The 27,263-nt window shown below is 37.3% G+C and overlaps 1 protein-coding gene across 6 annotated transcripts in view; it reads right to left on the bottom strand.

The window, feature by feature from the left end:
- Pogz (pogo transposable element derived with ZNF domain) overlaps window positions 1-27,263 on the bottom strand; it is a 48,554-nt gene that overhangs the window by 18,583 nt on the left and 2,708 nt on the right. For 3 of the 6 annotated variants that reach the window (XM_074048116.1, XM_074048118.1, XM_074048117.1), the window contains exons 2-7: window positions 13,816-13,940; window positions 12,739-12,897; window positions 4,330-4,505; window positions 3,081-3,189; window positions 1,459-1,749; window positions 1,160-1,378 (exon numbers count right to left, since the gene is read on the bottom strand). In XM_074048116.1, coding sequence (XP_073904217.1) covers window positions 1,160-1,378; window positions 1,459-1,749; window positions 3,081-3,189; window positions 4,330-4,505; window positions 12,739-12,897; window positions 13,816-13,939 — 1,078 coding nt within the window. In that variant the 5' untranslated portion in view covers window position 13,940. The remainder of the gene's footprint in view (window positions 1-1,159; window positions 1,379-1,458; window positions 1,750-3,080; window positions 3,190-4,329; window positions 4,506-12,738; window positions 12,898-13,815; window positions 13,941-27,263) is intronic. The other 3 variants (XM_074048119.1, XM_074048121.1, XM_074048120.1) reach the window with 3 other exon arrangements.

The raw sequence follows: 27,263 nt of genomic DNA, 5'->3' as shown, positions 1-27,263 counted from the left end.
TAGTTATCATCCTACAGGGTATGAGATGGCATCTTACATGGTTTTGATCTGCACTTCCGTCATGACTGTGATGCTGATTATCTTTCTGTTTACTGGACATTTTATACATTTTTGGGGGGAAATGTCTCTTCCAATCCTTGCCCATTGTTCCCTGCTGGGGATGGAATACAAAGCCTCATACATTAGACAAGCCCATGTAGGCAAGCACCCTGCCAATGAACTACATCTCCAAGCACCCTGTGCCTCTTTTTTAATTGGGTTGTTTTCTGTTATTGAGCTGTAGGAAGTCTTTATGTATTCTTGATAGTAACCCTTAACAATTTTCTTGATAGTAACCCTTAACATTTAAAGTTTAAATATTTTCTCTCATTCTGTAAGCTGTTTTTTCACTGTGTTGATAGTATTCTGTGTACGCATGGTATATGCATATGTGTGTGTGTTGGGTATTTTCAAGATAGGGTCTTGTGAACTAGGTGCCTTTGAAGAGCAATCCCACTGATTTTTACATCTTTGCCTTCTGAGTAGCTAGGATTACAACAGGCATGAGCCACCAGTGCCTGGCTAATATTTTTTAAATAGCTGAAATAAAAGTAAAAGAATGTAATTTTTTGCGACATGAAAATTATATGAAATCCAAATTTCCAAGTCCAAACACAGTTTTAGCAGAGCACAGCCCAGTTCATTCATTTATGTATTCTCTGAACCTCTTCTACAATGGTACAGCTGAGCAGTTGTGACAAAAGCCATATTGCGTACAAATCCTAAAATACTTACACAAGACCTTTTACAGAAAGTTTGCCAACCCATGTTCTAGACCACTGAAAACACCCTCACACACTTATCCTTTCCCATCTGAAAACATCTCTACCAAATTCCAACTTTAAAGACCATGGAGGAAATACATGTTCTCTAGGAAACCACCTGTGATTTTCCTATCCATCGCTGATCAATCCACTACTCTACAATCCGGAAGCAGAGTTATACAGAATTCCTTGTAGCTGATTCAGCGACACTTTTTACAAGTGGCTACCTCCTTTACTAAGTTTCAGTAAGAACAAATTAAAGCAACTATATTCAGTTTCTCTACTTTAGAACATAAGAGTTCTGATGCAACAAATACTTTATGAATGTACGCTCAAGGTCTCTCTGGTTATCGTACCTTTCATTGTAGATTCAGGACCGCTGGTTCTTTGAGCACCATGGGCAGAACTGTTGTTGGATACCACCAATGGCCCAGGACTTTGACCCAGGGAAGGGATGGTATTAAGGGTATTCACCAATTTGGCCACTTCATTGCTATTTTCACCGGTAACCCCAGGTCGCTTCACAGTGACAAAGCTGGCAATGCTCACTGCAGGTGGAGAGGGGAAGGAGGGAGCTACATTGACCAAGTGACAACCATCTGTTACCCACCCACTACCCCATCCTGGTCTGCCATCTCCTCTCCCCAAGCCTCACCTAGCTTGGGATTTGAGGTCTGGTTGGACTGGCCTGGAGGCTGAACAGCTAGTTGCCCCAATGAGGTTGGCTGCGTGGCAGTGGGAGTTGTGGATGTGCTGGGAGTGGACTTGGTCTGCTGTGACTGGGACTGTGGGACAGTGCTCCGAATGGTGAGAGTAGCTGGGATGACAGTGGTGAAGGTGTTGGTGGTTGGCCTCACAGGCATCGTGGAGCCTGGCCTCACTGGGGTCATTTGAGAGAACACTTGCGGGACTCCAACTGTTGGCTTAACAAACTGCGTACCTGGGGCTTTTGAAAGAGAGACAGAGAAAAGTACCAAATCTTGGTCAATGAGTTCACCTACAATATATTCTCTTGCCTTTACTAGAAAATACTAGAATAGGAAAAAATTATTTCCCCAAACTGATTGGTGACCTGTATAGACCTGAAAATCTAAGAAAGTAATAGGTGTCCCAGCAGCCAAAAGAATTTATGCTAAGTAACCTAAAAGTATTAAGCTGAAGATGCTTCCCCTTGACTCCTGCCAAAACAACTTACCACACCACCATTTTTATTCTAAGAATACTATCAGTAGCTTGACCTTGGTACTAGAAAAGTGGGATACTGGTGTCTATAGGCCAAAGGGCAGACTTGGTCCTGAAAAAAAGGATTCTTCTTTCTCAGAACACTAAAGGAATGTTCCATTGTCTTTTATAAACTCAAATAGAGAACAGACTATATATCATTCTACGAGGATGTCTCAAAGGAGAATGTCTCTTGGCACAATTGTAGACAATTCCAATGAGAAATATTTAAGAAATACCAGAATATGGCAGGGTAAACCAATCAGATTATGTCCAAAAAACCCCAAAAAACCCCAAAAACCCATGGGCTCCGAGAGCACACACAAAAATAAAAACAAAAAAGTCTACTGGTATGCTTACAAACAACTAAATTAAATTCTTTTTTTTTTTTTTTTGGCCTGAGTTATAGAAAACTTAACACATAAAAACTGAAGGGATTTAGAGGAAAATTATAAATGTTTTTTTCTTTTTGAGGTGCTAGGAATTGAACCCAGGGCCTCATGCATATTAAGAATGAGCTCAACAACTGAGCTACATCCACAACTCCAAGATTCTTTAATATTTTATTATCTAATCATTGGTAGTGTTATCCTCAAAGGATATATCATTTGTTTAATTTATATCTAAAAATCTATGCTATAAAATTGAAGTAAAATAAAATTTATAATCCTACCATTTAAGTTGAGTACATACTCACAGCATGTTTGAGATTTGGGGAGTCTGCATTAATTATATTCTTTTAAGATAACAAACTTAATAGCTGGCTAAAATTTTACAGGTATAGAAAATGACTAGAAAAAAAAAAAAGACTAGATATACTCTGTCTTACTACCTCATGAAGGGTAGTGAAAAGCTAAATAGAAAAATAAATAAAACCACCACACTGGCCAAAGGTTAAAAAGTTTTGTTTGTTTTTTAAACTGGGCTTTAAATCATAAAGATTTTAAAAAGTATTTTATTTAATACACTTTTTTAAATGACCTAGAGTATTTCTGAAACAATAAAAACAAATCTTCTGGTGCCAGTTTATTCCAAATGGATAGACATTTTCCTTACCTGGGACTAGTGTAATTGGTCTAACTGTTTGGCCTTGCTGTACGTTCAGCACAATCCCAACCTGATTCATTGCATTTTGTACAGGCCGAACATTCCTTACAGGAAATCCCTGTATTAAAAAGCAAAACGATCTTTAACATGGAGAGCAACTAACACTAACATTGACTGCAGTATGACCTACATCCAAAAAAATTCCCACACTGTTATCTAATGGTCTTTTGTCTAGATTTAGAACTTTCAAATGACTGAGATGGAAAAATTTAAGAAATTCTGGCAAACTCTTATTTGGTTGGGGTTCTTTTTTCTTTGTAGTTGTTGTTATTTGTTTTTGAGACAGACTCTTGCTGTATAGCCCAAGTTAGCTTAGAACGTCTTATGTAGCCCAGGCTGGCCTCAAACTTGTGACCCTCCTATTTAGCAAACTTCTGAGTAATGAAACTCAAAACTGGATGAGTCAAAAGAAAGCTTACTTCCTGACTTAAGAGAGCCTTGGCTTAAAAATCTGAATCCATACTGGCCTCTAAACCGCTAAAAGCACAGAAGGGAAAAAAAAACACTAGCAGTAGTCACTGGAGTGATTGCAGAAACTGTTCCCAAAGTCCATTTTAAAAGTCATAAAGTTCTGGCAAATTAATAAGCGCAGATTTTGTAAGTCAGAAAGCCAAAGGGGAAAAGCATTTGCCTATAGATTCTACATTCTAGGCTTTCAACTTTAAATCAGTACATTATACATCAAATAAGTTGTTTTCCTTCTCTTTCAAGGATCACTAATTTCATATATAGAGCTATGAAGGTCAATTAACTTATGCCATGTGAAGAAAAGCAAATCAAGTAAAGTGTAAGAAGGTTTGAGAGACAAGTGTGAAGGCTTCCTGATGCTAGCTTTTCCACTAATTTCTGCCCAGACCTTAATTAAGTCAATTAATAAACCTCTAAGGGATATGAACAGAAAAATATCACCCAGTCATAATGCTATGTTGGGCTTACCACAAAAGTCAGAACCAAATTATTAAACAGTAAATGAGAAGCCCAGTCAAAAGACAAGACATATGATCATTTCTTTCTTTTCTTTTGGGGGTACTGGAGTTTGAACTTAGGGCTTCAAGCTTTACTAGACAGACACTCTACTACTTGAGCTATTCCGCCAGCCCCTCATGATCATTTCTAATGGCACTGAAGACTGTCTAAATCAGAACCTCCAAAGATTCACAAAGTCTTTCTTTGTCCCAGAATTCAGAGTCCCACTCACCTGTGTAGTGATGAATATTGGTTGTGAGGCCACAGGGGAACTAGTGACATGATTGGCATTCTGCATGACCTGGACAGGCCTCAATACTGGTTGAGTAACCATGGTTCCCAGACCTGGTGTGGGATTCTGGGTCAGAATGAGTGGCTGCCCACCTTGCTGGACCAAAGGATTGCCAGCTAAAAGGTAAAAGGAAGAAAAAAGGAAAATAAAACAAAAAAGTTAGAAACACTGCTAAACAATGTTTTAACTAGGGAAGAAAGATCCATTGCTAATGAGTCAAATATAAGAAATTCAACACTTTCTAAACAATCATTGTCTTTTATAGGTATGGGAAATATATAAACTGTGTTACCTACTTTCCGTAATCAAAAACTAACCCACTCCAAATGGAAATGATATGACTTCAGAAGACTCATTCATGAATAAGTATTAATGTAAATAAATATTAATAAACTGGGCTAATTATGGAAATATTTTAAGTTCTTTTCATTTTGTGAGAGAAGGAATTTTATAAATGTTCTTAAGTACTCTATTTCATTAATTTGGCTAAAAAATTATTAATACTGAGCTTTCTTATTTACAAAGAATATTTAAAACCAGATAAAAATTTCAGAGATATATCTAAGCCAAAAGCTCATGTAAAAATATTTTATTGAGTTGTATTAAAAATACAATTTTTTATCCCAAGTAACCAGAATGAGATGGGTGCCTCTGAAAGTTATTTTCTACTTGACAGATGGAGTTATGAAGGTAGATGACCAAAGAGTAGGTATAGATGACAACTAATGGTCCAACAGTAGCTTCTCCCCACACTCTCAGAAGGAGAAAGCTCATCAGTAGACTAGACCCTTAGTTACTGGGCTAGCAGACTAGTAATTGTAGAGGTTAACAGATAAAACAAAAAAAAAACCCAAAAAATCCAAACTTTATCTATGCTAACTAGACTGACAATTTCTTGATATACACTTATATATGTAATTTTAAATGTTTTATTATAAACTAGTTCAAACACATACAAAAAAACCCACCTAGGGCACCAGTGGCTAACATCTGTAAATCTTAGCTATTCAGGAGGCAGAGATCAGGAGGATCGTGGTTCAAAGCCAGCCTGGGCAAATAGTTCCATGAGACCCTATCTTTAAAAAAACCATCACAAAAAAGGCTAGTGGAGTGGCTCAAGGTGTAAGCCCTGAGTTCAAATCCCAGTACCCAAAACAAAAATAAAACAGTATGATAAATGCCCACATTCCCATCACCTACCTTCAATAATTATCAATTCATGGCCAATCCTGCTGTACCTCCCACTCATTTACAAATTCTCATACTATTTTGAAACAAGTTTTAGAACATATCATCTGTAAATATTTCAGTATTTCTTTTTTTGTTTTCCTTTGGGCAGTACTAGGGTTTAAACTCAGGGCCTCACTCTTGCTAGGAAGGAACTCTACCACTTGAGCCACAATATATATCAATTATTTATTTATGTAAGATAAAGAAAAAGTGAAATCACTCCTAAAAATATAAATAATTCTTTAATGTAAAATACTCAGAATTCAAATTTGAAGTTGTGTGTATTTTTCAGAGCTTGACTAACTCAGGTTACAAAGTACAATTAATGAGCATATCTATCTCTTAGTGTTCAATATTACAGGTTCTGTCCAGCTCTTTTTATACCTTTGAAATTAATGGCTGAAGTCTGGGGGATGTAGTTAAAGTGGCAGAGCACTTGCCTAGCAAACAAGAGGCCCTGGGTCTAATACCCTCCCAAAAAAGAAAATAGTCAAAAAATATGTACTATAAAAGATATATTTTCTAGTCGTTAACTTAAGTGCCAGGACTTATTTCTTATTTACTTTTAACCTAAAAGTTCTTAAGATAATCATTGCCTCAACAACCTAATTAAACATAGGAAGAGCTGGACGCCAGTGGCTCATGCCTGTAATCCTAGCACCCAGGAGGCAGAGAACAGGAGGATTACAGTTCAAAGCCATCCCAGGCAAATAGTTCTCAAGACCTCATCTTGAAAATAACCAACATAGAAAACAGTTGGCAGTGTGTCTCAAGTGCTAGACCACCTGCCTGTCTAGCAAGTGTGAGGCCCTGAGTTCAAACTCCAGTACAGCAAAAGAAGAAAAAAAAAAAGGAATGGCAACAGAAGGGCTGGGGGTATATGTAACTCAGTGGAACAGCACATGCCTAGCATGTAGAAGGCCCTGGGTTTGATCCCTAGCACTCAGGGAAGGGGAAAAAAGAATGCTAACAGGGGCTAAACAATAATAAAGCACTTGCCTAGCAAACCTGAGGCCCTGAGTTCAAACCCCCATACCATACACACATACACACATGCACAGTAAGAATGCTAATCCAATGTTTTCAGTAAATATTCTCTCTCACATAAGGGTTGTTTTTAAATTTTGGTAGATTAAGACTTTACCAAAAAAAAAAAAAAAATGAGTTTCTAAGTCCAGATTAGATCCATGATTCAATAGAAAGGCAGAATATGGCAGCTCTTACTGGGTACATTAAAATATACTTATTTAGAATAAACATTTAGAAGTACTTTTATTTTAGAAGTTATTTTATTTATTTATTTATGGAAGGACTGGGTTCTGAACTCAGGGCCTCTCACTTGCTAGGCAGGCAAGTGAGAAGCATTACTTTAGAAGCATTTTAAACAATTTCTACAATCTTAGCCTTTCATCAAAGAAATTCTGGTGATTCAGATGTCTTACAAAGTTCTACTTCTAGAGGATGAGAGAGGCAATCAGAATTCTGGGGCTTAAAAAAAAGAGCCTTTAAGCTGGGCACCAGTGGCTCACACCTATAATCCTAGCTACTTAGGAGGAGACAGAGATCAAGAGGACTGCAGTTCAAAGGCAGTCCGGGGTGTAGGCCTTGAGTTCAAGCCCCAGTACCTCAAAAAAACAAACAAAATGCAAAACAAAACAAAAACAAAGAGTCTATAAGAGAATTATACAATCACATATGTGGCTCTAAGTCTATTTTCATATAAACTAAGTACCACTGCCATAAACTAAATAAGGAAAAGAGACTGCAGCTTCTCTCACAATATATTACTTGTTTTGTAAACATGAAGGCCTTGATTTTTTTCTTTTAAGTTTACCTTTACATATCCTTAAAGACTGGTGAAAGAGAGCAAAATGCAATAGAAGTTGAAAACCACAGTTATACAGTAAGAAATTTGTATTATTACTTACAGCTCAAAATTAAGCAATAGTCTATTTCATATCATATTGTTTCTTTCCTTTGCAAACATACACTCAGTCCTAACTATGGGAATAATTTTTAAATACTGAGTAACAGACTCAAAAGAAAATAAAAAGAATAGTAATAATGTTCCAAAACTGTATACCTTAAGCTTTCTTAAACAAAACATACATACAAAACTGTCCCAAATCCCCAGATTTATTGAAATATAATCCACCTATTACCCATTTAAAATGTACAACGTAGTGGCTTTTAGTATATTCACGAGATTGTGCAACCATCGCCACTATTTAATTTCAGACCATTTTGCTTGTTGCAAAAAGAAAAATTCCAAATCCATTAGCAGCTATTCATTGTTCTTTTCTCACCTGACCCTTGGCAATCACTAATCTATTTGCTATGAATCTAAACATTTAATAAGTGGCATCATATAGCATGTGACCTTTTCTGTCTGGCTCCTTTCACTTCTGTTATAACATATGAGTACTGGTATTTCATTTCTTTTTATGTTCTGATAATATTTCACTGAATGAATATACCACATTTTGCTGATCTGTTTACCCATCAGGTTACTTCAACTTTGGACTATAACGTTATAAACGTTACTAAGAACACTGGTGCACAAGTTTTTGTGTGAACACATTTTCAATTTTCATGGGTATATAGCTAGAAATGATGGGTCATAAAGTAACTCTATGTTCAACTTTTTGAGATCAACTGTTTTCTAAAGCAGCCATACCATTTTACATTCTCACCAATTTAAGACAGTTTCAATTTCTCCACATTCTTTAAAACATGTTATTTTCCATAATAATAGGATAGCTTTTTCTTTTTTATTAGCATTTATTAATTGTATAAAGGGGTGTCACTGTGATATTTCCACACATGTATATAAAGTACTTTGATCAAATTCACTCCATTGCTTTTTTATCCCCTCTTCCCTTTTAAACAATTTTTAACGAGTTTAATTATTCTCATATTATACATGTATATGAAGTACTTCAATCATATTTACCCTCCCTTCACCCTCTCCTTTCACTCTTCCCCCGCCCACTGGTTCCCACTCCCCAAACACGTCTAGATTTTCCATATGAGACAGAACATATGATATTTGTCTTTCTCAGTCTGGCTTATTTCACTTCACATGATGATTTCCAGTTCCATCCATTTTCTTGAAAATGGATGCCTTTATGGCTGATAAAGACATCTTAGCAAGTGTGAAGTGGTATCTCATTGTGTTTTATTTGTATTTCCCTAATAACTAATGATATTTTGATGTGTTTACTAGCCATTTGTATGTATTTTTTGTAAATGCCTATTCAGGTCTTTTGTTCATTTTTGAATTAGGTTACTTGTTTTTTATTTATTAGGTTGTAGTAGTTCTTACATATGTTAAATGTGTTCCTTATTGGATATTATGATTCGTAAATTTTACCTCTCACTCAGAGGGTTACCTTTTCATTTTCTTAACTGTATCTTTTGAAGCATTTTCATAAAGCCCACTTCTTTGTTTGGTTACTCATACCTTTGGCAACATATTTAAAAACCCATCACCTAGACCATGGTCATAAAGATTCAGGCCTATGTTTTCTTCTAAGACCTTTACAGTTTTAGTTCTTAAACACCTTTGATCTGTTTGCTATGGTTTGGATAAGTGTCTACCAAAGGCCCATGTGTTAAGACTTGGTTTCCAGGTTGGCAATATTGGGAGGTGGTGGAAAATTTAAGAGGTGGGGTCTTGTGGGAGGTCTGAATGTCACTGCGGGGGATGGGGGCATGCCCTTGAAGAGGACTGTGAAACCTCAAAATAGTTTTGCTCTGCCAAATGCTTCCACCATGACATGTCACCACAGGACCCAAAGCAATGGGGTCAACCAACCATATATTGAAACCTTAAAAACTGTGAGCCACAACAGACCTTTCTCTGTATAAGTTGATGTCAAGTATTTGTTATAGTCATGATTTTTAATACTTTTAATTTTGTATATGAAGTAAAGCATAGGTAATAATTTCATTCTTTTTTGTATAGAAAAAATACCTCAATTCATTTGTTGAAAAAAATATTCTTTCCCCATTGAACTATCTTGACACCTTTGTTGAAAAAGTATTGGAAAACTATTGAAAAACAAGCCCTCATAAAAGTGAGGGCTTATTTCTGGACTCTCAGTTGTATTCTATTGTTCTGTCTATCCTTAAACCAGTACCTCATACTATCTTGGTAAGATTTTTTTTTTTTTTTTTTTTTGGCTATTCCTGAGACTTTCATAAGCATTCCTTTTCATACATTTCTTGTTCTCAGGGTAAATGTTTGAAAACTAATCTGTCCAACTAGAATAAAACCATTGACACACAAGAAAATTGGGCATTATGGTGCCCTGAAATTTATGTCCTGTGTGACTAATTAATGAATAGTAAAAAAAAAAAGAAATCATCTTCCATGAAACAAGAGATTCTGAACTAGGTGTCAGTGGCTCATTCCTGTGATCCTAGTTACTTGGGAGGCAGAGATTGGGAGGATTACGGCTTGAGGCCAGTCTGGGCAAATAGTTCATGAGGTTCCATCTCCAAAAGAACCATAAGAAAATGGGCTGGAGATGTGGCTCAAGTGATAGAGCACCTGCTTTACAAACACAAAGTCCTGAGTTCAAAACTCAACCCCACCAAAAAAGTGGGGGGAGGAAAGAAGAGAGGGAAAGGAAGAAGGGAGAGAGAGAGAGAGAGAGAGAGAGACAGAGAGAGAGACAGATTGATTCTGGAGCATAAGGAAAAACTGGGTCGTCCTCCCCAAAAATAAGCCATCTCCACTGATTTTTTTTATAATTACCACATAAAATGTTACATAAATTTAAGTTGCAAAGTATAATGATAAACAAGCACTCTTAAATCTACCACTCAGCTTAGGACTGGACCAATTTGAGTACTATCAAAGGACTCTAATTCTTACCACTTTCATAAATTTATGATTATCATTTTGGGTTTTTTTTTTTTTTGTGGGTCAGGGATTTGAATACAAGGCTTTGCAACTGCAAAGCAGGCACTCTACCACTTGAGCCATACCTCCAGTTCATTTTGCTCTGGTTATTTTGGAGATGGGGTCTTGTGAACTATTTGTCCAGGCTGGCCTTCAACCTTAAGACTCCTGATCTCAGCCTCCCAAGAAGCTAGGTGTGAGCCAACAGTGCCCAGCTCTTTTGCTTTTTTAATAACTAGTTTTACTACACATGCTCCATAACTTACTTTAGTTGTTTCTCTTTTTGAGCCTTTGGGCAGTATTGGGTTGGAATGCAGGGCTTTGTGCTCACTAGGCAGGGGCTCTACCACTTGAGATACACATCTAGCTATTTTTGAGCTTTTAAAAATGGTATAATACATTATCCAGGCATGGTGGTACATGCCTATAATCCCAGCACTTGGGAGGCTGAGGCAGAAAGATCCAGCGTGGATCTCTACATAAGGGGTGCTTCATCTTTATACATCTGGGTTCTTACTAGTAAAGTTTTTAAAAGTAAGGATTTCCCATGAGCTATCAGTCATATCTTCAATACCCCAAAATTGAAAAATATAAAGATTTAAAAGTCTGGTAACAACTAATGTTGATAACAATATGAGGAAAGACCTATCGGTGGTTACTTATTTAGAAGCACCTATTGAAGCAACTTGATATCATGTCTACCAAGTTGTAAGTGCTTAACCTAGTAATCTCATCTCTTAAGACTTTATGCTTACAGAGATACTTACATAGTAGGCAAAGGCTAGAATGTTCACCACAGTGCTGCTATATTCATGAAAAACTGGAACACTAATAAATGTCCAACAATAAGGGAGTACATACATAAATGGTCCTATCCAAATATAAGCAAGCCATGAATTCCTATAAAGGAAATATAAACTTTTCTAGATAGTCGTATCTAGAAACAATACTGAGCAAATCATTGAAAACTGTGATGACCTTCTATCCAACAATATGACTTTTAGCATTACATTCTCAGAATAATTAAGGGTGTAAGAAAAGACACAGAGACAGATATATTCGCTGTAGTTCTTTAAAATAAAACAAGGGCTGGCAGAGTGGCTCAAGTGGTAAAGAGCTTGCCTAAAATAACAACAAACCCTTTTGCAACCTATTGTTAATAAATTAATAAAATGGAAAATATAGTCAGTCATCAAAAATGTTGTAACTACTTACTGAAATGAGAAGATGTAAGTGTGAAGGGAAAAATGTATACAAAGAGTAATATAGTTTGTATGATCCCTCCCCCATTTTGGGGGCAGTACTAGGGATTGAGTGTAGAGCCTCATGCTAGCATTCAACCACTTGAGCCATGCTCCAGTGCTGTATGATCCCATTTTTGTAAAAAGCGTTATCACCATACACAACAAACAGAGGTATATAAAAGTATATGTACAGTAAAAATATTACAAATAGGTGGGATAACAGTTAAATTTTTTTTCTTCCTTTTCACTTTGTTTTCTAGTCATTCTACAACACACATATTATTCTTATAGTCCTAACGTTTATTCTGAAAGGAAATAAAATAATTAAAAGTCCCTCAAAAAAACGCATTAAGTCTATGAAAGTGCCTATTTTCATTAATTCTCGAAACTTAACTTGCCAATAACTCATCTTTAGAGTGCAGAAACAGTTACCAATAATGAAACAAAAACCAATACTATTTAGCCTTTCTAATCAATAAGTGCACTAAAAATACTACTCCTTCACCATTTCCTTCTGGTGGACAATTACCCTATCTTTCATATGTAGGAATCAATAACCAAATGAATTTACCAGAGAAAATACAGAACAAAGCTACCCTGAGAAAATTTTTACCAAATGAATAGGCCGCCTGTAATTAAAAACATATATAAGCAAAACCAACCAACCAACCGACAACCCCAGATCTCTGTAAAAGTCAGGAATGCTGGGTTTAATCTTCTCTCCTAGAAATTATCAGCAGCAAGAATCCGCTGGCCTCTGACTTTAAACACTAGTATCAATTCAACACTAGCTTAAAAGGAGTAAGACCACCTACAGAATTACCTTCATCAGAGGATATGTTACTAAAGTCATTGTCCAACTAGTAGAACCACATCAGCATCTAGCCAAACAGATACAACTATCCCTAAGACCTTTTTTATTCTCTTACCCTGTCTAGCCCAGATTTTCCCAGTAATCCCACTTACCATTGTTGTTGGCAATTAGTGTGACAAGAGTCTTCTTTGTACTGTCGCTGTTCTGTGCCCCGCTGCTACTAACGGTGGTGGAAGTAGAGAGATGCCCAGCAACAGAAGCATGGGCAGCGATGGGCACTGGAGCCGAGACTGGCTGCTGGCTCACAGAAACTGTGGGGAAGGGGAGGCACAGTCACTTGGAGATAGGGACAGATGACACTAAAGGATACTGTTCTAATGTTCCCTTTTCATCTTGTTGTGGGCCTCTACAGCCAGAAAATTTCCTGTTTCATTCATAAATTCAACTATCCCCCTGATTTCTTCTCCTGATTGTCTCTCAGTCCACTCAGTCCACCATTTAGACACCATTCCTTCTTCTTTAACTCACATTTTATGGTTAATTATGGCCTTGCTTATATAGTTCTAACAAATCTCTAAGACTCAAAAGTTCATTATCATCTCTACTGGGTCCTTTTTCAGCCTGTATCAATGCCATCTTCAGATTTCAAGGCAAGGAAGATAAAAAAAAATAGAGAGCAACTGGTACAATCTAGGAGAAAAGAGGAACTGCCACTCATTTTCTGAATTCAGGGCAATCTAGGATTTAACCCTGCAATATCACCTTTACAAAAGAGATGCTAACAAGCCTCAGTTTGTAAACTGTCCATGAAGGCAGACACAAAGCAATTTCTGCTCAGCTCACAAAGGAAACCAAGTTCAAGTAAAACAAACAAATAATCAAGACTATGGGAACTTATATTTGACTGAATACATAAATCAACTCTGACACACACTGCCAGTTAACATTCTTGTTCATGCATCATTTAGTAAGAGGATTGCTAGGTGTTTGATGAACATTAGTTAACCCAACCTCTCAACGCTTTTAATTAATCAAGTAGAGTTTTTTCCTAGCTTTATGGATAAGGAAACTGAGGTATTCACAGGCTAGAGCAAGGAAAAGAAGGTGATTACCAAAGCCACAATAAGGCATCCCTGGATTCCTAAAGTATTTTTCCACCTCATGCTTTCTGAACCAAAACACCATTCAATTTCATTAAACAATAATCTGAGATCAAAAGCGTTTGTTACCTGCAGTAGTTTTATCCACTGAATTATAATCTTCAACTACAGAGTCCTCGATAACATCACTGATTTTCTGCCATGGTTCCAACTCCTCCTCCTCACATTCCATAAACAAGTCGGTGTCCGCCATGCTACAAGAAAAAAAAGTTTAATAAGATATTGACCTAAGAACTGGAGAAATAATTTTATACAAAATATGGAATTGGATTCTTGACTCCATTAGTACCCTGTGCCTAGGGGTAAGAATTACAACTTTTAGCCAGATGCCAGTAGCTCATGCCTGCAAACCTAGCTACTTGGGAGGGCTGAGATCAGGATCAAGGTTTGAAGCCAGCCTGGGGAAATAGTTCATGAGATTCCCCCATCTTCAAAATAACCAGAGCAAAATGGACTGGAGGTATGGATCAAGTGTAGAGTATCTGCCATGGATTCAAACCCCAGTTCCACAAAAAAAATTTTTAAAAATCTTAAAAAAAAATTCTTGGATATTAGAATATTCTTGAATACTAGAATCCCTTCCATGGCAAGTTCTTTAATAATCAAGATTATAAAAGTTTAAGATGCAATACCCAGGGCCATGGTTAGGGTAAGGTGAGTGAGCCATGCAAGTATAGGTGGTATCCAGTCTTTAAAATTAGTATTTTGTTCATTATGAATTGTTTTTGCATTAATACCTATCTTTTTTAAATGATGTGTTTAGGGCTAGATCCAGATATAGTTCGGAGATAGAGCTCTTGGTTAGCATGTGCAAGGGCTTGAGTTTGATCCAGAGCACCACAAAAAAATAATAAATCAAGTAAAATGTGTTAAAACACTACTTAGTGATTATTGAGACTTTTTTTCCTTTAAATTCTGCCTAAATTTTGTACCTAAAATGAGAAACTCACTTATCATACTCTTGTTCTAGTCCTACTACTATCTTGTACTTCTAGTCTACAAAATTCTGGAAGCTACTTACTCTATCATGATTTTAGAATCTACCTTTAATTTGAAAACACAGTCTATGTTACACAACTCTTTTAAAAATAAAGCCTACAACTCTGCTACTATTCTGTTCTATAATATTAGCTGACTAAGGGTAGTTTCTTTGTCTTGGAATGAGAGTAGTAGTATGCTCAATGCTCAAAGCTGTCAATGCAAAGGCTCTGGGTACCCTTAGTGTCGTAGTTACAAACTGAAAGCAAAACAACCAACCTAACTATTCTGTTTATTAAGCAGTTAGGTCCATAAAACTGACAGCAGTAGTTTGGGCAATGGCCAACAGATGGCGATGTTTCCTTTGAAAATTTAAACTATCCTATAATACCCCAGTGAGCTATAACCAGGCACCTAGTTTGGAAACTATAATTTTAATGGATAAAGTGCTTAATTAGATTCTAACTGGCCTCTAATCTTCTATTTCAATTATACCTGTCTTTCCAAACTAAAACCACAAAGAGGGAGGAAATAAAATCTAAATATTACTGCAAATTCTCTTATTTTCATATTTAACATATAGGTATATACAAGACAAGGCTAGCCAGAAACTGAATTTAAATAAAAAATATATCAGACATTCTTTGAGTGAACCACAAAACACATGTCCCTTTATTTTCTGGTCTAGTTCTAGTAAAAAAAATGTGATATTATAAACTTTTTTCCTAATTTTATGCCACTGTTTAGTCAACAGATAATAAATGCATAAATATTAAATACCCAGAAGAATAATAATATAAAGTGTAGGTGATAACCTCTACAGATGTTTTCCAAGGACCATCTTTCAGTTCTGACCAGCTATAAGCAAATTCTCCACACATATGTTAAGCAATCGTAGACAACTTTCCTTTGAAATAAGTAGAGCTACTTGAATACAAGCTGTAGTCTCCAATGTCATGTCTGAATATTTTAATAGCATATCCAAAAGGCTGATCTTCTATCTCAAGTATTTATAATATCTTGAGAGACTGAGTTCTAGCCAGGCATGGTGATGCAAACTTGTGCCTGGAATCCCAGCACTTAAAGACTGAGGGAGGATGACTGTGGGTTTGAGGCCAGTCAGGGCTACATAGAGGAAGACTGTCTCAAAGTGAAAGAAAGAGACAGAGAGATACTGAGTTCTTTATTTGCTCAAACAATGAATTTTAAATAAGAATACTGAAAATTGCCGTCCGCTGATCAAAGGCAAATTATGTTATTCCTCCCATGAAACAGTAACTCTTAAAAAAAATTGAAATGGCAAAGTAAGATATTTTTTAACTACCCTTTTTTTTTTTGGTGGTACTAGGGCTTGAATTCAGGGACTTCACCAGCCCTATTTTTGTGCAGGATTTTTCGAGACAGGGTCTTGCAAACTCTTTGTCCGGCTGGCTTCAAACCATGATCCCCCTGATCTCTGCCTCCTGAGTAGCTAGGATTACAGGTGTGAGCCACCAGCACCCGCCTCTAACTACTTTTTAATGTAGTGAGAAAACTCCTTTACTCAGGTGCAAGTACTGCCAAGAAGCCAACATAATTAAAATACTCAAAGTGGAAAGAAAATTCAGCTTATCAAGAAGTATTTTTCATGTTTTTTACAGCACAGAAGATGGAATTAACCAATAAGCTTGGTCAAACCAGCAAAAAGACTGCTGACAGAGCATATTTTACACTTATACATAAAACATCTCTGAAAGACATTGAGACCAAGTTTCTTTTAAGCACATAATCTTTGATTCTGACCTAGACTGTTATCTCAGAATGTAACCAATTCTTTTCACTTCAGCATCTACAAAGCTTAGGTTCAAAAGATAGGCCATGAGAGGTATCAGCCTAAAGTAAATACTTGGCAAACTTAAAAATGGAAAATAAAAATTTAGCATCCTCCTCGTAGCTTTCCGGTTATCAAAATATTGTCAGTGATGGACCAGGAATGTAGTGGCTCACACCTGTAATTACAGCTACTCAGGAGGCAGAGATTGGAGGATCATGGTTCAAAGTCATAGTGGGTAAAAAGTTAGTGAGACATCATCCCAACCAATAGCTGAGCACCTGTAATCCGCGCTATGCAAGAAGCATAAATAGGACTTTTTTTTTTTGGTGGGATTGGGGTTTGAACTCAGAGCATTGCACTTGCAAAGCAGGCACTCTACCACTTGAGCTATGCCTCCAGCCTGAACAAACAGGAGAATTACAGCCCAGGCCAGCCAGAGCAAAAACAAAAGATCCTAGCCCAAAACTAATGAAAGCAGAAAGGAACAGGAGCTAGGCTCAGGGGCTAGAAAACCTGCCTAGCAAGCAGGAGGTCCTGGTTTGAATCTCAGGACTGCACCCCCCCCCATAAAAAAAAAACCTTCAGGAATATGATGAAATGCTGTATTTAATAATTCTACTCAGATGCTCAAGAATTACTTCCTGTGGCCTTTCAAGTGGTACGTACAGTCTTCTTTCAACTATTTTTGACCAAAGACAACAGAATTACTGAATATGCAGTATTAAAATGTACCAATCTAGCTAGGAAGAGTGGCTCACAGCTGTAATTCTAGCTATTTAGAAGGCTGAGTGAGATCCAGAGGATAGCAACTCAAGGGTAAACAGTTTGGCAGATCCCATCTTGGCTAATTGCTGGATGCAGGGCACACACCTGTCACCCCAAGCTATGTGGGAGGCTGAGATAGGGAGGATCACAGTTCCCTGCCAACCTGGACAAAAAAGTTTGTGAGACCCAATCTCAAAGGAAAAAACTGGGTATGGTGACTCATCCTTGTCATCCCAGCAATGGCAGGAAGCACAAAATAGGAAGATCAAAGTCTAAGTCAGTCCAGGGAAAGAGTGAGACCTTATCCACAAAAAACCAGAGCAGAAAGGGCTAGAAGCTCAAGCACTTAAGCATCTGCCTAGCAAGCGTGACACCTCAGTATCACCAAAAAAAAAAAAAAGCACAAATCTTTCACAACTATCATTTCACTTACATTTAATCTTTTTGTACACCAAAAACCTGTAATTTCTCACAAGGAATAAATGTATTATTTTGCTATAAAGAAGAGGCTGGGGCCAAGAGATGTGGCTGAAGTGGCAGAGTGCCTAACAAGCACAAGGCCCTGAGTTCAAACCCCAGGTTCCACAAAAATGAAAGAGGCTTGGATACTTATTCTGCTTTTAAAAAACACTGAAGTTTGATCTTTCATTTAGGGACATTCTTATTTCTTCTAAAAACTGGCATTCTGAAATGTGAATTTCAGAAATTAAAGGCTAGTACCTAGACAACACATTAAAAGTTTGGGATTGACGGAGTGGCTCAAGTGGTAGAGTGTCTGCCTGGCAAGCGTGAGGCCCTGAGTTCAAACCACCCAGAAAACTACTGCCCACCCCCAAGAAGGAGGAAAGCTTGAACTGGCACTGGTGGTGCATACCTGCTGGTGAAGCAGGAAGATAGTGAATTTTTTTTTTTCTTTTCCTTTTGTGACAATACTGGAGTTTCAACTCAGGGTCTCATGCTTGCTAGGCAGGCATTCTCCCACTTGGGCCACTCCACCAGTGTGGAGTGTTTGTGTGTTGGGTATTTTTGAGACAAGGGTCTTGTTTTTTGTCTGGGCTGGCCTCAAACCTCAATCTTGATCTTTGCCTCCTAAGTAGCTGGGATTATAGAAATTAAGCCAATGATGCATGATGAATGGTGCGTTGAATGGTGCGTTTTGAAGCTAGCCTGGACTACACGGTGAGACTGTTTCAAAAAACAAAAAGACAAACAGCCAGGTGCCTGTAATTCTAGTACTCAGGAGGCAGAGATCAGGAGGATCGAGGTTCAAAGCCAGCCCAGACATACAGTTCGCAAGATCCTATCTTGAAAAAACCAATCACAAAAAAAGGCTGGTGGAATGCTCACACACAGTATAGGCCCTGAGTTCAAACCCAGGACCACAAAAAATGAATCTTACAAGCTCATTTCATACATTTTCTACCCCAGACCCATAAGCAGCCATTTCACGACAGAATACTGGTGAAGAGTGATATTCAAGGCCACCATCTAGATGCTAGAGGCCTTTCGGCTCATTTTAAATATAAACTACCTCCAAAGCAATCCCCAAGAATTAGTAGCTATCATCAGTTTTGCTCCATTACATATCCACAAATAATATGTCTTAGAAAAAGATAAAAAAATTTCTTCTGAAATTTTTCTTGAAATGTTTTACTTTTACAATTTACAGTGATTATACAATGACTACTGCTATCACATTTATACTACCAAGCTGTATGTATGCCTTTCCTTTCCCCAGTAAGATAAGTAGATCATTTCTTTATTGACATAACTTACATAAGGTTAAGAAATTTATTTTCCTTTGTTTCCCATACTGGGGTTTGAACTCAGGGCCTTGTGCTTGCTATACAGGTGCTCTGCCATTTGAGCCACACCCCCATCCCTTCTTGCTTTAGTTTAGGTTTTTTTTTTTCTTTTCAGATAGGGGCTTACAAAAGTTTTTGCCTAGGATGGCCTCAGACCACAATCTTGCAACCTATGCCTCCCTTGTGGCTGGGATAACAGGCGTGCACCACCATGCCCAGCTTATTTTTTGAGCCCAAGCTGGCCTCAAACTATACCCAATCTCTGCTTTCCGATGTGAACCACCACACCTGGCTACAAAATTTTAGGGACAATATAATGAAACAATCAAAGCCTAAACAAGGGGACACATTTAATCAAGCCTTTTACCAAGTGGTTTTTTCCCAAATAATTTTTTAAGATCATCTGTTCTTTTCTCTGCAGTGTTGGAGATTGAATCCAATATCTTGTGCATGCTAGACAAGTGTTCTATCACTTGACCTATGCCCCAAAAACATCTTTTCTTGACCACTAGGATACAGATTATTATAAAGATATCAAACACCAGGTGCCAGTGGCTCACACCTGTAATCCTAGCTACAGATGGCAGTTTGAAGCAAACCCCAAGCAATTATTTCAAGAAACCCTATCTTGAAAAACCCATCACAAAAAAAGGGCTGACAGAGTGGCTCAAGTGGTAAGAGTGCCTTCCTAGCAAGCACAAGGCCCTGAGTTCAAAACCCCCACAAACGCTATCTATAGTACAGAGCTAATAAGACTCTTTTCCAAAAAAAACCCCTATGATGGACATGGGAGGAAGGGAAATATTTACATACAGTAAAAAACATATGCCTTGACTTGCAAATAAAGAGCTCATTTCTATTTTCAATAAAATTTTCAACAAAGCTAAACAAATTAATCATATTTCAATATTCTCCAACAAATATTAGGTACTTCCCATGTGGTAAAATATATCTGCAGAGGAGATTCAACAACTGTACCTAGCTTATGTAGAAGAAAACCTAGTTCATAAAAGATGCCATTAAAGAATCTTTATTGATGACACTGGATTTTATCTAAGGGGTACTCAAACAGGGTCAATTTTGCATTGGAGAAGACATTTAGCAACATCTGGAGATATTTTTGATAGTCACAACTGAGATGGGAGTAAGGAGGGGTGATAATGACATCTTATCTAGTGTATAGTGGCCAGGGTTACTACTAAATATTCTGCAACGTATAGGTAAGGCTGGGGATTATCCTGCTCAACATGTCAATACTACAAGGCCCTGAGTTCAAACTCCAGAAATGCCAAAAAAAAAAAAAAAAAAAAAAAAAGAAGTCAAATTGCCTGGATTAAGAAACCCTCTACAAACTATGTTTTGAATAAGGGAGAAATTTTTAACTCCTCCCATATTTTATGCACAAGTAATCATGATTTATTTTTAAAATAATTATCCTTTCTGCAATAGCAGAACAAAGATACTTTGAACTGTTCAAATGGTTACATCTTGAAAAGCAAAAAAGCATTTCTATAAAACTCATATACACCTAGCTTGTTTCACCCTAAAATCATCTACCTGCAAAACTTGATTTTATCTTCAAAATTACCTGACTTTTGTGCCACACATATTTTTGCCCAAGAACAAATAAAACTGGAGCATCTTAAGCCCCTAATATTATGGTTCTTGCTGTTACTATCAGTATTGACCAATGAATAATTTTTCAAGTCCTGTCATTTAATACTCATTTCTAAAATCTTCCTAGTTGTGGCCCTTTTTCAATTCTTCTAGGGATTGCTTTTGCTTTGTGTTTCTTTGATGTCTAAATCATATTCTCAGAGGGCAGTGAGCCAAAAATGATACAGGAGAGCCTATTTCTGTTTTCTTTCTAAAAAGTCTTATGGTTTTATGTCAACTTAAAAAGTTACATTGCCTGCATGGGTGGCTCACGCCTGTAATCCTAACTACTCAGGAGGCAGAGATCAGGAGGATCACAATTTGAAGCCAGCCCAGACAAACAGTTCCTGAGACCCTATCTCAAAAAACCTTATCACAAAAAATTGGGCTGGTGGTGTGGCTCAAGGTGAAGGCTCTGAGTTCAAACCTCAGTACTGAGGGAGGAAAAAAAAAAAGTTGTATTAGTAGCTCGATACCTCAAAAGCCAGAGTTTATGATAGTAATTTTTTTTCTTTTCTGTTTTTCTTGAGATGTGGGAATCAAGCCCAGGACTTTGCATATGCTAGGCAAGCACTCTACCACTGAGTTACATTCCCAGTCCTTAGGATAGCAAGTTGAAATAATTCACTCAAACTGACTTAACAATCCAAGTATTGGTCATTAGCTATTTTCTGTCTTCTTTTGTAAAAACAAGGGCCAAAATCTTTATATTACTGACAATAATGTTTAATCTGAATTAAATCAAACATTTAAAATTTAACTTGAAGTTTATAGGAAATATAGCAATAGAGAAAAAACTGAGTGCTACAAGGAAATAATGAGATAAATCCAAAGGTGAGACATTCTATAAGGTAATAAGCAGACAAATTCAGGCCATAGAACATTCCATAAGATAACTAAGCTGATTCCTTTAAAAATGTCAATGCCAGGGACTAGTGGAGTGACTCAAGTAGCAGGGTGCCTGACTAGCAAGTATGAGGCCCTGAGTTCAAACTTCAGCACACCCAAAAAAAAAGTCAATGCCAAACACACAGATAAATTAGTTACTTTTAATACTAGATTAAAAGAAACTAAAGCCAAGCACCAGTAGCTCACATCTATAATCCTAGCTACTAAGGAGGCAGAGAGCAGAACAGTCATGGTTCAAAACCAGCCCAGGCAGGTAGTTTGAGTGATCCTACCTGGAAAATACCTAACACCAAAAAGGGTTGGTAGAATGGCTCACACTCTGAAGTGAACTCTGGTTCACAAAAAAAGCTATTAACTGGGGACGAATGAAATATTTGAATATGGACAAGATACTAGAGGATATTCAAGATCTACTTTCAATTTTCTTAAAAAGATAATGGTGTAATAAGTATATAGGAGAAAACATTTACTCTTAGGAAATGCATGAAATGTTTAGTAGAAATGTTAAAAGTGTAACTTCCAAGTAGTTTAGCAAACAGGTGTTTTTGCCCTTTTTTAAAATACCAATTCGCCACATTTTCTTTATCCCATTCACTAAATGATGCGCACCTAGGCTGATTCCATTAACTTGGTTACTGTGAATAGTGCTGCAATAAACACAAATGTCTATTGTACACTAACTTAGATCCTTGCACATACCAGCTATATCCAGGGATGGTAAAGCTGGGTCATACAGCAGTTCTATTTTTAGCTTTTTGAGAAACTTCCATATGGTTTTCCATAGTAGATGCAGTAATTTACATCCCATCAACGGTGGATAATGGTTTCCTCTGGGCATCTCACCAGCATTTGTTCCCACCCTCTCCAGCAGAACTAGGATTTTGAACTCAGGGCCTTGCTCTTGCTAGGTAGGCACTCTATCACTTCAGCCCTATCTCCAGTCCTTATTTATTTATTTATTTATTGCAGCAATGGGATTTGAACTCAGGGCTTCACACTTTGTAGGCAGGCGCTCTACCACTTGAGCCACTGTTAGCCCAGTCCTTTTCTGCTTTAGTTATTTTTCAGACACGATCTCCCATTCCCCCAATCTCCCCTCCAAGCTGGAGATCCCCCTACCTATGCCTCCTGCCCAGCTGTTTTGTTTTGATGATAGTCCTTCTGACTATGGTGAAATGGAATTTCAATGTAGCTTTGATTTGTGTTTCCCCTATGACTAAAAAGTTGTTGAACATTTTTCATTTATTTATTGGCCATTTGTACTTCCTTTGATAATGTCTCATTCATTTGTCCTAGGTTATTTGTTCTTTTGGTGTTCAAGTTTTTTAGTTTTTGTTTGTGTCTGTTTTTGTGCCAATACCTTGTTGGTTTGTTACTGTGGCTCTCTAGTATAATTTGAAATCTGGAACTGTAATACCTCCAGTATTGCTTTTTGCTGAGGACTGCTTTAGCTATCTCCGGCCTTTTGTGCTTCCAAATGAATTCTACAATTGTTTTTTCTATTTCTGTGAAGACTGTCATTGGAATTTCAATGGGGACTGCATTGAAACCATACATTGCTCTTAGTAATACAGTCATTTTCTTCATTGTGATACCTTATAAGCTATATTGTGCCCTTTTTTTTTTTTTGTGGAACTAGGGTTTGAACTCACTAATTTGTGTTTATTAGCCAGGCACTTTACCATTTGAGCCACTTCACCAGCCCCTGTCAACTTTTTGACATTTACTAAAATAGCTGGTAGGCTTGTTGACTGAATTTTCTGTTGTTGTTTTTTAATTTCCAGGAGCAATTTTATGTAGCTTATACATCCATATTCCTTATACCCCAGGCTAGCCTGGAACTCACTATGCATCATGCAAACCTCTAGCCTCAGTCTCCCCAACATATCCTTCCTTATTTCCTTCTTTTATTTTTGTTTGGTGGTACTGGGTGTTGAAGCCAGGGCCTTGCACATTCTAGGCAAATAGGTGACTGCTTGAACCTCTAGCTCTTTTGTTTGTATTGTCTCTGAGCTAAGGTCTGGCCATCTTTGCCCTTAACTCAAGCTGGCCTTGAACTAGCAATCCTCCTGTCTCCACTCCCTAGTAGCTGGGAATACAAGTTTCATCACCACATTCAGCTTCCCCGTATTTCTTAAAAGGTAAAAAATAAATAATGAGGGCTGGTGGAATAGCTCAAGTGACAGAGTGCCTGCCTTGCAAGTTTAAGTCCCTGAGTTCAAACCCCAGTACTGCCAAAAAAAATAATAAAACCCTGTCTTTAAAAACATAAATAATTATGGCTGCTGGAGTGGCTCAAGTTGTAGAGTGCCTGCCTAGGAAGTACAAGGCCCTGAGTTCAAATCCCAGTACCACCAAAAAAGAGACATGAAATTGCCATGTCATGAAGAAAGCCATGTCAGGGAAAGGGTTTCTAGGAGCCTGAAGGTTTGTAGACATTAGCCCTACAGCTACAAGGAACTGAATTAAATAAATAAATAAATAAATAAATAATGAATCTAAAAGGTGGATTATATAGGCTACCAAGGAGGTACTGTGAAATGAACACTGACTTCTTTCACTAATCCATTACTGACATCTTGGTAGCCTAGTTGGTTTCTGTGTTTTAGAGTAGTAATTATACTGGTAACATGATTTTTGTGCACTCAGTAGGCTTTACTTAACACTGCAGTTCACACAGAATACTCACTTTTTTGTTTTTGACACTTATCCTTTCATCTACAATCTGGGAGTATAAAATGAAGTATCTTTTTAGAAGCAAGGGGTTATAATCTTAGTTTATATGCCAGCAAATATGGTACTCTACTTTATACCCAGGTCCTGTCTAACCAACCAATCAGTCAAAAAGTTTACACAATTGAAAAGGCAGGATACAAACAGATTCTTTAGACACTATTATTTAAAAGCAGCAAAAAAAAAAGAGTCCTACATAGCGGTTACTGGTGGCTCACGCTTGCAATCCTACCTACTCTGGAGGCAGAGATCAGGAGGATCTTGGAAGCCAGCCCAGGCAAATAGTTCACAAGACCCTATCTCAAAAAAACCCATCACAAAAAACGGCTGATGGAGTGACTCAAAGTACAGGTACTGAGTTCAAATCCCAGTACTGCAAGGAAAAAAAAAAAAGAATCCCACAAATACACTTCTATTATTCAGGTTTTCAATGGACAAATATTTACCCATCTTTAAAAAAATTAGGAAATGAGCCTAGTTAGCATGAAGCCTTGAGTTCAAACCAGTACCACTTTAAAAAAAAAATTAGGAAATGATCTGTACACTACTACAACTCTCCTGACATACTTGGTTCTTGAGGCTTTGAATTACTTTAATTTGCTGGTTCTTTCATCACTGTAATGGAAATTCCAGGAGTGGAGGATTCAGTCTATAATTTTTAACTCACTGCTAGTAAAAATGTGGCCTTAAATCAAGATAAAAGGGACATTTAGAACAGGAAAATGTTTTCTTTTAATCTTTTTTTTTTTTAAGTTGAGTTGGGGTCTTGATATGTTGCCCAGGCTAGCCTTTCCAAGGCTCAAGCAACTGAAGTAGCAGAGAGTATAGGTTCATGCAAAATCCTAGCACCGTTCTCATTCCTAGGTTGAAAAATAAACAATGATAATCTTTAAAACAACTGGCATTTACATTTTCAAGTTGCCCAAATTTGTGGCTTTAAAAAGGACTATTTTCACCCAGGCACTGGTGGTTCATGCCTGTAATCCTAGCTACTCAAGAGACAGAGATCAGGAGGATTGCAGTTCAAAGCCAGCCTAGGAAAATAGTTTGAAAGATCCTATCTCGAAAAAAACCCAACACAAAAAAAAGGACTGGCAGAGTGGTTCAAAGTGTTGGCCTGAGTTCAAACTCTACCACCACCAAAAAAAAAAAAAAAAAAAAAAAAGGGTTATTTTTAGGGCCAAGGATGTGGCTCAAGTGGTAAAGCAACTACCCAGCAAGAACGAGGCCCTGGGTTCAAACCCCAGTACTGTAAATGTAAGTAAGGAGTATTTTCAGAAAACTTAGAGCTAAATAATCTGTCTATAAAACCAGTTACAGCTGAGTATGTAACAGGCAGTTTTTACCCCATCTTTTATACGGCCCATTTTGTCCTTCACAGCATCTAACTACTACAGTACCTTATATGTAATAATCAGATAATGGCTTTTTAAATAGTTTTAACAATTCATAGTCTCAAACTCAAAATGTGTTCCACTTGACTGGCAATAAATCCCAAATCAAGAAGCACTGAAGTATTAGTTATATGATCTTTACTTAAAAAAACTAAAGTAAGCAGTAAGCTCTCTATTTTTTTTTTTTTTTTTTTGGCAGCACCAGGGTTTGAACACAGGGCCTTACTCTTGCTAGGCAGGCAATCTTATTGCTTGAGCCACTTTGCCGGCAAAGCTCTCTATTTTAAAAGGGTTCAATATTTAGGAACCTCTTTCCCATCTTCCATAGAAAGCTCTTCATCACTCATGGCTGTATGTTATCTAAATTCCATTTCTATTCCCTTGATTTCATTTAACTCTGCTAAATACTACCAATAGGTTTGTGTGTGTTGTGTGTGTGTGTCTTTCTCTTCTGCTCTCCCCCATCAGTTACATGTAAAAATAATAGTTTTATAGATAGGGCTCAATACCACAAACCAGAATACCAACGAATCAAAGTCTTAGCCTATTAATAACTATGACAAAAGTACCAACCAGCTCGAGAGTTTGTCATTTAAATCAGAAATTCCACCTTCAACAAAAATTAATTAAGAGGACATAAACTGGAGAATCCTGAAATATTACCTGGAAATGTTTTATTTTACTGTGATATGCTAGGCAGTTATGCATGTTACATTCATTGTCAATGAATTTTCACAATTATCTATTTGTAATATTATTTTTACAGATGAAGTCAAAACAGGTTTAGGGAGACCACATAACTTCCCTGAGGCTGCAGTTAGTAAATATCCCAGTCAGGATTAAAAACAAGAGTTTTCCTAGAACTTGTCCCAAACCCTCCAAGTCATTGCTCTTCCATTATCAACTCTAACTAACGTTTATAAATTCTCCAGAAGACCCTAACTGGAAGATTTGGATGATGTGAAGAGCTTATTAGGGCAGATCCAATGGTTCTCCAATTTTTTGGTCTCTTAAACTCTCAAATTTTTTTTGTCTCTTAAAATTACTGATCGGGCTGGTGGAGTGGCTCATGGTAGAGCACCTGTCTAGCAAACTTGAGGCCTGAGTTCAAGCCCCAGCACAGCCAAAAACAAAACATAAAAAGTTACTGATGATCCCAAAGATTTTTTTATTTATATGGGCTGTAGCTTTTTCATATTAACATAAATAACACATGAAAAAAAATCACCACACCAAAAAAAAATTTTTTTTAAAAAGCTGGGTGCCAGTGACTCAAGCTTATAATCCTAGCTACTTGGGAGGCAGAGATCAGGAGGACTGTGATTTGAGGCCAGTTTGGGCAAACAGTTCCCAAGACACAACAAAAGGCTTGGAGAGTGGTTCAAGTGGCAAAGCCCATGCCTAGCAAGCGTGAGACCCAGAGTCAAACCCCATTACCACCAAAAAAAAAAAAAAATCCAAACC

Source organism: Castor canadensis, chromosome 11 (genome assembly GCF_047511655.1).
Source record: "Castor canadensis chromosome 11, mCasCan1.hap1v2, whole genome shotgun sequence".
Taxonomy (NCBI): Eukaryota; Metazoa; Chordata; class Mammalia; order Rodentia; family Castoridae; genus Castor; species Castor canadensis.
The sequence above is the reverse complement of the archived record's forward strand: the minus strand, read 5'-3'. Positions and strand labels throughout refer to the sequence as shown.